Genomic DNA, 14,915 nt, shown 5'->3' with positions numbered 1-14,915 from the left:
TGATGGAAATAAGTGTTGCGATGTTATTTCCATCAAGAGGTGCATACATTTTTGGTCAAGTCATACATGGTTGTTTAAAAAATGAAAAGCTACACAGTCCATGGGTTAGAAGAACTGTTGCCAAACATATAGCATGCTAGAAACATAATAATCACGGCAATAATGATCCAATAATAGACTCTTAAGCATTTTCCTATTTAAATCCAAACAGTGACCGGGTGGTATATAATGCAAGTGTCTAAAGCAACACAGCACTTAATTAAAAAATACAATATCCCCATCCAACCCCCCAACCCCCCCCACAGTTTTTGCTGCTTTTAAATAGAGTCAGAAACATTGTAATTTCAAGTTACACACACAAGTATTGATGAAACTGTTCAGTAGGAACTTTATAGACACTACAGCATCACTTCCTATTACAATTTAACTTCCTAAAAAGCGGCTTTGGAACAATGTGTAGTGTGAAAAGCGCTACACAAATAAATATGACCTCACTTGTGATTCAATTTAAATGCTGTATTTCATACTAACAAGGATTATGACAGAACTAATGCAAAGAACTGAAAGACAATTTTTTTGTATTGCATATTTTAATTATTTTATTGAAAATATGGTAAATACTGGTGTAATGGACCAACAATCATGTTTCAAAATATGCACTTTATTACATACCATAAAAATAACCTGTAGTTCTTATTTCCAGTAAATTTCACAATGACTGATTTCTCACCTTTTTTATGCAGTGACAGATGTTGGCATGTGTTTGATCCGCATTTCTTATCTAGCGGGGGTATGAATGTTTTTTCCTTAAGCCATTCACATAGCACTGAAAAGACAGCAGTTTCTCCCTGAAGTCAGAGGGCAATTGCTGACTAGACCCTGAATATAAGATATTTATTTAAAAATATATATATATATGTATACATTTCTAAGAAAACCGCAGTGTCTTATATTTGTAATGATATATTTACAAAGAAAGTCTAAAGAGTGCTAGTTCTAGAAACTCCATTTAAACTTCACAATCTGGGTAATTGAAGTGCAGACAATTCCTCTGAATTGCTACTGTCACATATACTGTACATAAATGCATGTTTCCAGAGGGAATATTTCGCCATCACACCACAGGACATTTCTTTAGAGTATTGTAAATCCGTTGTCAGTATAATTAAGCGTGAGACACCCAGTACCTGCATTCAAGAAAAGAGTGCATTAACCGATCTTATCTAACCAATTCTGTCTTTCTTTCTTTGTCCACGGTGAGATGCTACTTGGGATTTACAGAGGTTTCTTTGTGGTTGACATATCTAAACATTACATTTCCTGTGCATGAATAATGCCTTGTGCTCTTTGTATTGTTTGGGAGCAGTAAAAGAATGAATGGAGTCCTCTCAGGTGCACATTGACATGATGTTGTCTGGATGCTGCTGAGCTTTTTGTAACGTGGGACTCCATCCGATCAGGACGGGAGATTGTGTGACCAAAACATTAGTGTCTAGAGACTCTGTGAATGTGTAGGCGTAAAGGTCCAAAGAAAACATTCTTCGAATTCTGGGCGGGTTTTACTGGGGGCTCTGTGCGTCCGTGAGCATGCATGTGTTTTTAATTTTGTTCGTAGGGCCCTCGCAGCCTCTATCTGATACCGCACAGAGCGCTCACGGTCTGTTTGTGTGTGTGTGTTTTCTTTACGTCCCGCAGGTAGAGGAGGGCGGGAAGGCATCTCTGTTGCAGCACCCCCTGCTGGTGGGGGATGAGGTGGTCATAATTAATGAGGTGGAGTTGAGTGGATGGAGGCAGGAGGCCATATCACTCGTTAAAGGATCTTACAAAACACTGCGGCTCACAGTGCGAAGGTAAGATCGAAAGTAGTTCACTTATTATGATTTATGTACACTAGCGTTCAAAATTTTTGGGGTCTGTAAGATTTTATGTTTTTAAAATAAGTTTCATGCTCATTGAGGCTGGATTTATTTAATCAAAAATTCAGTAAAAACAGGAATACACTCATGACAAATTATTAAAATTTAAAATAACTTTTAAAATGTTATTTATTCCTTTGATGCAAAGCAGAATTTTCAGCATCATCACTCTAGTTTTCAGTGTCACATGATCCTTCAGAAATCATTCTAATATCCTGATTTGCTGCTGAAAAATAATTTCTGATTATTGTCAATGTTGAAAACAGTTTTGTGATGAATACAGGACGTTTAAAAGAACTGCATTTATCTGAAATGGAAATCTTTTGTAACATTATAAATGTCTTTACTGTCCCTTTTGACTAATTTAATGCATACTTGCTGAATAAAAGTATTAATATCTTTAAAAAGAAATCATACTCACCCAAAACTTTTAAATGGTTGTGTATTGGAAGATCATTTTTTGTTCATTTACGTTATTTAAAATAGTTTATTGACCGCATAGCAGAGCTGTAGATCCTGAAATTGCCTTTTTGAACACTCTTTGCTAGTGCAAGTCTTTCCTCATTCTCTCTGGTCATGAGCTTTGCTCCAACTTCATGACCCAGTGGTTTATATATCAAATAGTTCCTGCTCTAAAATCAAACTGGATGACGTTTGAAGCTATTATAAAATATACAAGAACATTAGATGGATGCTATATTAATGCACTAAGTTGCTAATTAACATACAGTTTACATAAATACAAGTAGATTTTTACATTTTTGTGATGGCGCCTGCCCGTGCAAAACTCATTCCCACAATGCTAGAATGATGTGAGAATTTGCAACATATTCCTGTGTGGTTTCTAGGGTGTTGGAGGCAGTTCCTGTGTTGCTAAGGTAGATAATGGGTTACTTAGTAACTATTTGTAGCACTTTTATAATATTTCTGTTGAAATAGATTAGTGCAGGGATGACGTATTTTTGTGGGCCAAAACCCGGAAACGAGTTCGCGTTAAGACTTCCGGTTCCATCGTCCTGAAGTCAGTGGGTTTTTTGAATGGGTTACTGGGTAAATGCTTGAAATAAGGTCTGTGGTGAACACAAGTAAAACTAACAAGTGGCTAAATGGGACTACAGAGGCTGTTCGGGTCATTAAACGTCATCAGCCGAACGGATAAACTCATCTACTCATTCGCTTTCACAGCCTCGTTGTGTTTATAATCGAACTCTTGCAAACTGTTATAACTGATGAGAAAAAAACGATGACCTTTTTAGGGTCGCATCTTGAGACATGTCCCATTTTTGGCATGTTTACATGTCTGTGGTCCGTGGTCCTCTGGTGGCTTATTGCTTTATTTTATAAGAATTCTATAAACAGTGTTCTAAATTCTATATATAGTCTTCTACACTACCGTTCAAAAGTTTGGGGTCAGTATGATTTTTTTTTTTTTTTTTATGGGGAAAAAAAATTCATACTAACCCCAAACTTTTGAACTGGCCTGTTAAATATGTTTAGGTAATTATCACTTAATGCTCCCCTCATCTTTGATCACCAAAATGACACATTTAAACGTTTAACGTGAAAAAAAATTCTTCATGCCTTAAAATAGCCTTAAAAGTAACCCTACACCCTTGCTTCATTTAGTATATGCGGATTCATATATATGCAAATTAGCCCCGCCTCCACTCACTCACACCAGCTCAGAGAATCACTCAGTCAACTTTACTGTAGTAAACGCTGCACAATGGTATTGCTCTTTCCAACGTCGGACACATAACGGTAATAAACATGATTAGCCTTTTGCTTGACTGTTATCAAACAGCTAATAATGTGTTGCTAATGTTACACAAACCATGTTCCCGTTCGCCGTCTCAGTCACACAGCTGCTTTCTAACAATCTGCATCCCTAGAAACGCTGATTTCAGAAATCCAGTGGAGAAAGGCATATAGTTCATCATAACAACGTAATATACATACACAATTCACCCGCTATATTGCTAAATCTACCCGATTTTTTCATATCAACAGAAAAATATACCGGGATAACCTGGCTTCTCTTGAGACTCCCTTGCTTCACGGCATAGTAATGATATGCTAAAGCCCACACGTTGACCTGATTTGGTTACAAGGTAGTTTGTGATGTCAGAAACACGTTCAAAATCGATTTCAACCCGTGTTTTTTGAGACTGTCTTTGGTTCACTGCAGTTTTAAAGAGAAAATACTCAGCAATGGTGTTGACATGAATTTGCACATAATTTCGTCTTAAAGCATGTTAAAATCACCACATAGACATAAACAACCTTTAAAACTTGATTTTTCAACACAGGGTGACTTTAAATAGTTTTATCAATCAGTACTTTTGCTTAGTTTGTATGCGGTCATGGTTTAGTCTACAGTCTTGCACAAAGTAGTCTGGCACTGCTGTTATCAACATTACTGCCGCAGGGTGGACGTGTTTAACACCACTAAAAATAGAAAACACTTTCCTTCTGATAAAGACATGCGTACAGGTCTAAAGCTGTCTTACTTTTTGCTGTCATTAGATTCCTGGACCGTTAACCCATTAAAAAGCACATGTGAACGATGCTTGACACATGATATGGCAGGTGTGGAGCGTCGCCATGGTGACAGGTGGACGTGTATGGTGAGGCCTCTAGGGGGCGGGACTGAGCAAAGTTAGTCTCCTGAGAGAGTTCACACACACACACACACTCAGATATAGGTTACAGAGTACTGGCATCACAGACGACACAAAGACGCCTGTGTTCTCGCAGGAGTGAGAAATGCCGGGTGGTTTACAGTATTGCATGTGTTGTGGTTTCAGGGCCGGTATACAATAATCTGTATTAGTCAAGAGAAGCAGTTCTGAAGAACTGTTCAGCTATGATACAGGATGATTCACTCATGATTGTGCTGCTTCCAGGAATAAACGTGATTCTCTGATTGTTGATGTTTTGAAAAGGTTTATACATGAGGGCTTCCAAAGTTACATTTTAATATTCATTAAAGCTGCAGTCCGTAACTTTTTTGGGTTAAAAATGATCCAAAATAAATTTGAGCAAATACATAACCAGCCAGTGTTCAAAACTATCTGCTTGCCTGAGCTCGATTCAAAACGGTTAGCTTGTAATAATGTTTTTAATTCCAGTGGTTCTGGTGGATTTCCACGGGAAATTCAAGCATGTCTTTGCGTCATTACGTCACATCTGTCCACATAAAGAAGAGTCTCGGCTAGTAGGCTATGAGTGTGAGGATGTTGGAGGTGGAGATTTATAGCCTTTTCTCACAGCACTTGATATAATTAAATTTACCAATTTGATGGCGGACCCAGAAAGGTTCAAACGACAATCACCAGTGACAACTGGAGATTCATCCGTTGAAAAATGCAAAAGACTTTGGACTAGCTACAGAAAAAAAGAGACTGCAACCGGCCCATGCGAAAACAAGGATAAATATCGGAAGGGCATTAAATGTAGTCACGCAATGCTGATGTTGTTAACATTAACAATTTGAGAACAAAGTATAATTTGCACTGTTTGACGTGATATGATAAGCGATCGTTAGATTTAATCAGCGTGATTTACTGCAATGCTTTTTTCCCCTTAGTTGGTTAGAACAAAAGTGGATGTTACTAACTTGTTCAGACGACATTTTCCGGTGAAAAACAAAGCAAAAAAGACAGGTTTTGAATGACATGAGGGTGAGTAAAAGATGACGTAAGTTTGATTTTTGGGTTAACTTTCCCTTTAAATTAGTTTAATGCTTATACCTAATTTGACATTAAATGCATTCTGTTCTGTCAGGTTTCTAAAGACTTCTGCATAGTGGAGAAATTAAAAATTATATATTGGTATTCGCCAAGGTGTGCCATCACTAGTACTGTTAAGCAAACATTTGAACAAATTCCATCCTATTTTTTACAGCCAAATTTTCTCAATTTTAGCCATTATAGCCATTCGGCATTACAGTATAATTGAAAGCTATACATTTTTTTTTTACATTTATTAGGCTTTAAAAAAAAATAATAATTCAAGTGAACTTCAAACAATCTTACAATAAACCTATTGTAATCAATGTCGCATTTAGCTTCCCTTCAGGGCAAATCAGGGCACTTTTTTTTTTCTATTGGCCCAGTCAGACCGGTTCAGATTTTTACTTGCCCATGTAACCTTGTAAACAGTGCTTTAAGATTTTTTAGGTAGGTCTAACAGGTAGGATATATAGAAATTGAGTTATCAAATAATGTAACGCAAGCCAAAGGATGACAGAAAAAATGTATGCTGCGTTAATTGCATTAAATATTTTTAGCACTTTAAACTGAAAAGATTAATCAAATGCGGTAACGCGTTAATTTTGACAGCCCATATATATATGTAAGGGCTGTCAAAATTAACATACATACATACAATGTACATACATATAAATGTCAACGTAATCGACGTCAATTACGAAAATACGTAGATTTGTGTGGAATGCTTTTTTTTTTAAAGAATGAACAAATTAATTAATTTATTTATTTATATATATATATATATATATATATATATATATATATATATATATATATATATATATATATATATATAAATATAAATAGGCTGTTTCCGAAAGTATTCTTCTGATTTTGAGAGTGAGTGTGAGTCTTTGGCATGGGGTGACAATGACATCAGACACTGCAATTTACACAGTAAAACACACACACACACACACACACACACACACACACACACACACACAGGCCCCTCTCAGCCTGGATAATGCTCTTATAATGAGAGGCATTGTGTCACACCTGGTTTTGTGAGGACGGTGTTGGTGTCACGTTCACCCAGACTGACTCCAGATCAGAGGTGAAAGAACATGGGGAAATGCAAAAAGAGAGGGATTGTCATTCTCAGGTACAGAGAGGAAACAAGATGTTTGGGGGATATTGAGGGCAGTCTCACATCACGAAGCTGCAATCTGATTGGCTGCCTTTACGCAATTTCCGTAGACAAGGGGCACAGGTGTTTAACAAAAAGTTACATAGCTGCTACTTTGAGTGCTTCTGAGGAATAAATAGTTGCTTGATTTGAACAGGTTTGTTGCATCAGTCTTTGAAAAGAGGAGACACTGACAAGTAAATTGGGTATATTTGAGTTCTGTGTTTTGATTGGCTCTTGGGATGATATATCTCTCTATATCAATTCTTTAGAAATTAGGATTATGTTATTGTTTATAACTTGCAAAGCTGCTGAAGTGATTGATTCCAAGAAGAGCTAGATTTTCCAAAGTCTTTGAGATGTGTGTTGTTGAAGTTTCGAAAGATTTTCAAGTGTGTTTGAAACATTTAGTAACAAGAATTTATTCCGATTTCCCCCCACCCCCCTCAAACGTCACGTAACATACACTACAAACACACAGAAGAACAACATTTATTTGAAATGGAAATCTTTTGTAACATTATAAATGTCTTTACTTTCACTTTTGATCAAATGAATGCATCCTTGCTGAAGAAAAGTATTAATTTCTTACCAAAAAAAACAAAAACGTACTGACCCTAAACTTTTGAAAGATGGTGTATACACAATACAGCGAAGTGTTGTCAGAACAGCTCAGCAGTGGAACAGTGATGAAGGAGGATGTTGATTTACATACGAGTCCAGAGGTCAAACATCGGTAGGAAGGAGGGAAAGAAAACACAAAGGAAAGCTCAACAATGCGAACACACACTCTTTGGTACTCCAGGTTTCCTTTAGTTTCTTTTCTCGTGGTCGTTTTCTGTGTTGACTCTGTTAAGCCTTGTGTGATCTCTCTAGCCTGTCAGAGGCAAGCCTCAAAAGACAGATCCAACAAGCCAATCTTAGTCTCAGCAACAGCCCCGCCGGGCCCGGCAACGGTCGCCGTGTGGCCTATGACATCATCGCCTCGCCATTCAGGAAGAGTTATACAAGAGAAAGGACTTGAGACTATGTGTCAAAGGGGGAAGGTATCTGAGAAACGTCAGTTCTCGCTGATGGTGAAGTGATGTGCAACTGCAAGGATAAAAAGATCAGACACTTTTGTGAATAGACCAGACTCTATTGGGTCCAAATAATCGTGGAGATCTTTAGTTATGTCCAGCGGAAGCAAGCCTAAAGCCTCTTACAGCTGATTAACAACTTTTAAGAGCGTTCGTTCAAGCTCATGTGAATGCTTGGAGAGATCAGGTCTCAGTCCAGATTAGATGAAGGATACAGAGGCGTTTGCTGAATCAGCCAGGTATGTAAAACACATGAATGATTCACAGTGGCAGAAATAACCATTTGGTTAATGTGTTTGGGTTTTGTATGCAAATTTGGAAGTGGCATTTAAAAGTTTTTATGGAGTAATCCTGTTCCAGAAGAATTTTTCATTGCACAGATGATACTCTTTCTTTAAGGTGAAGCATGTAATTGCTAGCCCGGTACCAGACTCTCGTACATTTCATTTGAACAGAGAGTCTGGCCACTCTCCATTGACAAGCGTTAACTTCCTTGAAGGCGGGTACTCTGTTGAAGTTTAAAACTATTGGATCTGCCCAGAGCCACTCTGGATCTAACAATCGCTAACGTTTGGTCGTGACGTAACCCTACAACTCAAACTACTACTAGCGAACAACCTCAACATGATCGTTCTCAGCCACTCCCTCTGTTCGCTGATTGGGCCGGTAAAAATTTGCCCGGAGAAAACCCACGAATATACCGCAAACCCAGGCAGAGCACTGAAGGAAAATGAAAATTGAGCGGAAGTACGTAGGAGGGCGGATGTAATTGCACCGCTATTGGCACTTATCAGAATTGCTAAAATTTGCTAAAATGCTAAAAAAAACCACCCTAGTCTTTCATTGGTCGGAAAACCGGTAGTTTCACCCCAAACTCACACCATTTGTTGAGCTAATGCTTTTTTCTAGAGTGCGGCAGTGATGACATTTTTGTAGGCCAAACTGTTTAGTTTGCCTCATCATGGTTCCTTAACAAAAAGCTTAAAGGATTTTCCCAATGTCTTTTGGATTATTGCAGAAAATAAGCTCTGTGACCCATAAAATGTTATGTTTATTGCATGTTTTTTTTTTCATCATGATAATCTTACAAATGAACACAACTTTTTTTTAGTGGTGTCACTATTCCTCGATTAAATTCAGGTACTCGATTTAAAAAAATCTTCGATTGCGATTTATCCGTGTCGAGTAACCGGCAAAATACCGGAAGTGGGGCATTCCACGGACAAGAAACCATGAACTGCATTATTAGACCGTTTTGTAAGGCTGCACAATGTATTAAAACCATTTAAAAAACATTCGGTAACACTTTATTTTACAGAGTCCTTGTTACATATGTTACATGTACTTACCATAGTAATAACAGTAAATTATGTATAATTACATGCAACTAACCCTCAACCAAACCCTAATCCTACCATAACTCTATAGTAAGTACATGGAGTTGCTTAATATTACTCAGTACTTAAATATATAATTACACTGTAACAATGACACCTTAAAATAAAGTGTAACCAAACTAAATTCACAAAGGCATATATGCCCCGCAGGTTTAATATATATATATATATATATATATATATATATATATATATATATATATATATATATATATATATATATATATATATATATATATATATATATATATATGCGCTTTATTTACACGCGTGTAGGTTACTTTCATGCATCTCAGAGTGGCTTCGTTGACAGTAAATGATGCTCCACATGAACTGTTATTATTTACATGTGTGGAGCGCGACTAAAACTCCATCTCTTTATATGCTGTGCATTTGGGTAGCTTATAACGTTCATCTAACATTCATCATTTATAAGGTGAATCTTTTATAAATCTACGTCAACACAGGAGAATATATCAATATGTTTCTAAAAATGCAAACCATTCATCGCAAAGTGTAACAACAACACCAGGCCGTTGGCACCCTCTGCAGGCATTTGTTATAATACATAATTTACACAAGATGATTGTTTATATAATGTATTTAAACAATGTTGTTCTATGAAACTGTCACAGGTGGTTGCAGGAAGACAGAACAAGATGAAGGTATCTTTTCAACACGAAGGTTTAATGATGATCAAAATACAAGACAGCAGAACAGGCAGGAACACACACTATTTACAACGGAGATCGGACAAAGACTGACTGAACAGACAGAACTTAAATCCAAACACAGATGACAATGATTAACAAAACACAGGTGATACAGATAACGATGATTGACTAAACACAGGTGATACAGCTGAACTGATAATGACAGTGAAGATGACACGTCTGATGACAGCCCAATACAATTGGCAGAAGTTAAAAGCTAAACGTAAGCTGTAAACAAACTACACTTTCGACACCCCTTTATTTAAAGGTACATTATGTAATTTTTTGCCCTCTAGTGGTTAAAACAAAAATCCATGCATTTTGTGGAAGAACATTGTTTTGGTCTTTCTCTTTTTTTTCTCATTAATAACCTGGCTTATGAGGGTGAAAGAGAGAAATAAACCTTTCTTACCACTAAAACAGATAGTCAGTCTCAACGTGACACTCAGGAGCAATGTAAATATTTAACAATGTCTTGTTAAATGATGCTTATGTGCCAAGAGCCTCCACCTAACACCTGCCTGCTTCTCTCGGTCTCTGCTTTCTCCTCTCTCACCTCATTGGAAGACTAATTACAGCCATAAGAAACACAAGATATGTCCTGAATGGACTACCATCTTATACTGCATAGTGCATAGTATACGCTCTATTCTGCCTACTACATTTAAAAGAAATTGTATGTGGAAGATAACGCCATTCTGCAACAATAAGCGCTAGTTTGCTACATTGCTGTCATGTAAATTTGTACTGTATGTTTATTTCAGCAGGGGTGTTTAGTTATCATCTTGGGATGGGAAAAACAAATATTTTTAATTTTTATCACATCTCAAATGTTAAACGCTCAGATCAAATAAGGATGTTAAAAACAGAATTGAAGGCCAAGTACAGTGCGTTATGGGAGATTTACCAGTGAATGCATTAGTTAGTTTTTATGGCTGTACACCTAAATAAAAAATTGGTGTAGGAACAATTTTCACTCAGAAATTGTTACCAAACTTCACAAATACTTACAAAGAAACGGCAAGTAACACTGAAAGAAACATGAAATTTTGAGATAGAAAGATTTAAATTGCATTTTCATGTAAAGACATATTCTGTAATCCTTAATTACAACTTTGTGTACAACTTACAGTGTAGCATTGTTCCTTTAAGGAGGATGAATTTAGAGGAAACATTTATTGATTTTAGCTTGCTGACAGTCCGACAGGTAAAGGGTTAGTTAGGTAAACTGTCATTAATTACTCACTCTCATGTCGTTCCAAACCCGCAAGACTTTCGTTCATCTTCAGATCACAAATGAAGATCCTTTTGATGAAATCTGAGATATTTCTGTCCCTCCATTGACAGCTACAACTTTGATGCTTCAGAAAATTAATGAATAGTTCGTAAAACTAGTCCATAATGAATTGAGCTGCTTAGTCCAAATTTTCTGAAGAGACTCGATCGCTTTATAAGATGAACAGATTTCATTTATTTTTTATTTACATATAAACAGTATTCATCAAACATAAACAGAAGCTCAACTGAACCTGCTTGATGTGCAAGAACAAACCTCATTGGTTCTTGCGAAAGCTCAAACACGCTGCGTAACACGAGAATGAACCTCATTGGTTCTTGTGGAAAATCTTACTTAATCTCTTTTAAGTTCCAGGTCTAAAATGAATGAAATATCAAGTTTTCGAAAATTGTTGTTGGTTGTCTATTGCAAACACAGTCACATTCGGCAAAAATGCTACCTGACTGGTCCAGAGATGTGCCGCAGATTTGCCTGTCCTGTGAAACACAACCAAAGCCTTCAGGTGTGTGTGTGTGTGTGTGACCTGGCCTGTATGACATTGATCGTGAAGCCACAGTAAAGTAAGATTTAATTATGTCCACTCAGTGTTAAATCAAACATTTGCATTTGTGCATGCATGAAGGGCAGGAAAGACATGATGCAGTTGGTGAGGTTCTACCTGACCACACACACACACACACACAGACAGACGTGTATCCGACTGCACATCAGGACATCTGAACCTTAGCACACACCTGAAACTGATCACATGCTAATGTGAACCTGGACCTGTTTTATTATAGGCTGGTCGGGGCATTAGATACTAGCAGACACCTTTGGTTTGTTTATATCAACACAGGGAAATGGATCAGTATTATTATGGCAGCTATACAGCTTGTTGCATAACGCGTTTCGGTGCACTCTGCCAGACCACTATACAAATGAGATTGGGATAGGGAGAGAGAGAGAGACACTGGCTTATAAAATTAAACAAACAGTGTTTACTGTGTGGCCTTTTATTTGACCTGTTGATGAGATCTATCATTAAATATGTTCTTATCGGCTGTAGTTCTGTTGCTTCACACAGCATTTTGCTTTCAGTGAGGGAAAACGTATGCATGATGCTGGGAAGTGTCTAAATAGGTCACATTGTCAGTCACATTACTGCGGCATCTGATGCAAAGATCTCAGTCTTTAATTTGAGCTTTTCTAGCTAACAGGCCCAGATGCCGTTTATTGCGTTTTACTCGCGTTTATCTGTGATGTGAACACCCTCCTCCACCCACATATAAGCACATTTGTAGCCGGTAACACCCCCTCGTTTGGACTGAATGCTTTGTGGTGGTCAAGGTTTGTATGTTTCTATGGTGACGGTCAGCTCACCACACACAGATGCAAGGCGCAGGAGTCAAAACAGGTGTGGAATAGGACGGGTTTTCCTTATTCCCACCTGTTAGAGCAATTCAAGAGCCTTTCGTGATATTGCCACCCACCTGCCCTTTTATATATATATGAAAGGACAAGCAGGTGCCACTATTCTTTTTGAAAGGAAGTCTCTTATACTCATCATTGCTGCATTTATTTGATCAAAAATACTGTAACAATTGTAATTTTGTTAAGTATTATTACAACGAAAACAACTAAAAACCCTGTATGCCAGGCCAGAAGTTGCCGAGGTCTGAATTCGAATTAGTTGGTGATGTTAGAATAGCGGTGCAGTAAATCTACACTTTGCTGGAGAAGCGTTAATTAACAGTATATTGAGCAGCACAAACACAGTCCTGTAGAGTAGACCACCATTGATGTTTTGGTTGCGCATGCCTATGGACTGAAGACGTTTTACACATGTGCATGATGTCACTGTTTTCACAAATCCACAGAGACGATAGCTTGCACTTGGAAACCTGTTTTCAAAATTGCAGTTTGCATTTGCAGGTCCCCAAAACACTGTTGTCGTGTAAATGAACGGCCAAAATGCATAATATGTATATAAACTGTGATGGAAGGTGAAAATTAGGACATGAACTCAGATGTGAAACTGGTTGAGTCACCACAGGTAAAAATATTTAAATGTCCATTAGCATGAGCTTGAATTAGGAAAAGTGAGGGACAAGAAAGAGGCAGAATGAGAGGGAGAGAGAGAGAGAGAGAAGGCAGGACGAGAGGAACCTGCTCTGTGACGTCACCTTGCGGCTCCTCTGATTGGCTGAGAGGACGCAGTGGTTTGCCTCTGATGTGTCACCCGTGTTTGAGAGCGAGCAACAGAGAGATGTTGTTCTTCCCTTGCTAGTGTGAGTCCGTGTGCAGTTTGTGGAGTCAGTCTATTTTAAACCTCAGTGAGTGAAGTTGGGATTTATTTCCTGTTGCTCTGGATGTTTGACTGCAGGTTTGTTTAGGTCTGTGCTCGGACAGACACTTCATCAGCGTGACAGGTACTGTAATCCCATTCACACACATACATTTAAAACGGGTAGAAGTTGTGTTTCTATCATCTCTGTGTTTATATAATCTCCCTGCTGTGTCTAACAATGTGTCTTTGTTTTGAATAAAGCACACTACAGTTATATATCATTATATAAATGGGTAGCTGGCAAGCGACAGCAGTGACTCAAACGAAACCTGTTTAAAAACACATTTTTCTAATTACTATGCATGTCATTTTTATGACCTTATTAATTCTGTGATTACATGGAATATATGTACCGTAGAAATGTCATTAGTCACTTTGTATGAATATTAAGTGAGCTGTCAAAAGACACCGGTTACAGCATCTAAAAAATATGCAGTTTCCTTAAGTTTAACCTTGATCTTGCGAAACAAAAGTTCATCTGCATGTTATATATCAACTAGCCCACAATTTGTTGAACTAGTGAAGCTTCCAGGTGCGTTTGGTTGAATATTTAACAGATTACTAATATTGCATATATGAATGAGACCATGGTGTGATGGCTCTGAGTTTGGTTACTGTAAGAAAGTCGTTTTGTTTTGCATAGAATTGCATATGAACTCCCTGTTTCCATATGCAAATGAAAGGCTCGTCTGTGTTAGTTTGTGTTGAATAGACTGCGAAAAATGATTTACTGATATAAAAATGAAATGCTGCTGTTCGTCACTGTTTTCAGCTCAGTTTCTAGGTTTAATGGTTGTGTTTAGTAAGGTAAAAGGCATTTATTTATTTATTTATTTATTTATTTATTTATACAGCACTGTATACAATACAGATTGTTTTAAAAGCACCTTCACGTTAAACAGGAGTGTTAATGTTGTCATTATTCAGTTCAATTTAGTTCAATGTTGTTTCAGTTCAGATCAATAACAGTGTCAATGTTGCAAAATTCATAAATTCAAGTTGTCATCCGATGTAATTCTCACTGATTTTGTGTTTGATAAATACTACTCAGATACATTTATATAATCTGATCTCTTTTATTCTTTTTAAAAAGTAATATTTATCATCCTTTTAAAGGCACAGTATGTAAGTTTTGCCGCTAGAGGTCGCTATTTCAAAACCGTAACAAAAGCGTAGCCACAGTTGGCCGCTGCCGATCCTTTCGTTTTGTTGTGTATTTTTATTTTACAATTAAAGTTACGTTTACCGGTTCCCACTTCCTCCTTCTTCCCTGAACTTGAAC

At 37.4% G+C, this 14,915-nt stretch overlaps 1 protein-coding gene across 2 annotated transcripts in view; it reads left to right on the top strand.

Annotated features, from left to right (window-relative positions):
* The window catches only part of shroom3 (shroom family member 3), a 63,437-nt gene that overhangs the window by 14,193 nt on the left and 34,329 nt on the right, over positions 1-14,915 (top strand). Inside the window, exon 2 of one of the 2 annotated variants that reach the window (XM_084136191.1) lies at positions 1,696-1,850. In XM_084136191.1, the coding sequence (XP_083992317.1) occupies positions 1,696-1,850 (155 nt within the window). Of the gene's footprint in view, positions 1-1,695; positions 1,851-13,509; positions 13,716-14,915 lie in introns of those variants that run through there. The other variant, XM_084136192.1, reaches the window with a different exon arrangement.

This window comes from Abramis brama (genome assembly GCF_963993115.1).
Source record: "Abramis brama genome assembly, chromosome: 15".
In the NCBI taxonomy this organism is placed as follows: Eukaryota; Metazoa; Chordata; class Actinopteri; order Cypriniformes; family Leuciscidae; genus Abramis; species Abramis brama.
This window is presented reverse-complemented; position numbering and strand designations above follow the sequence as displayed.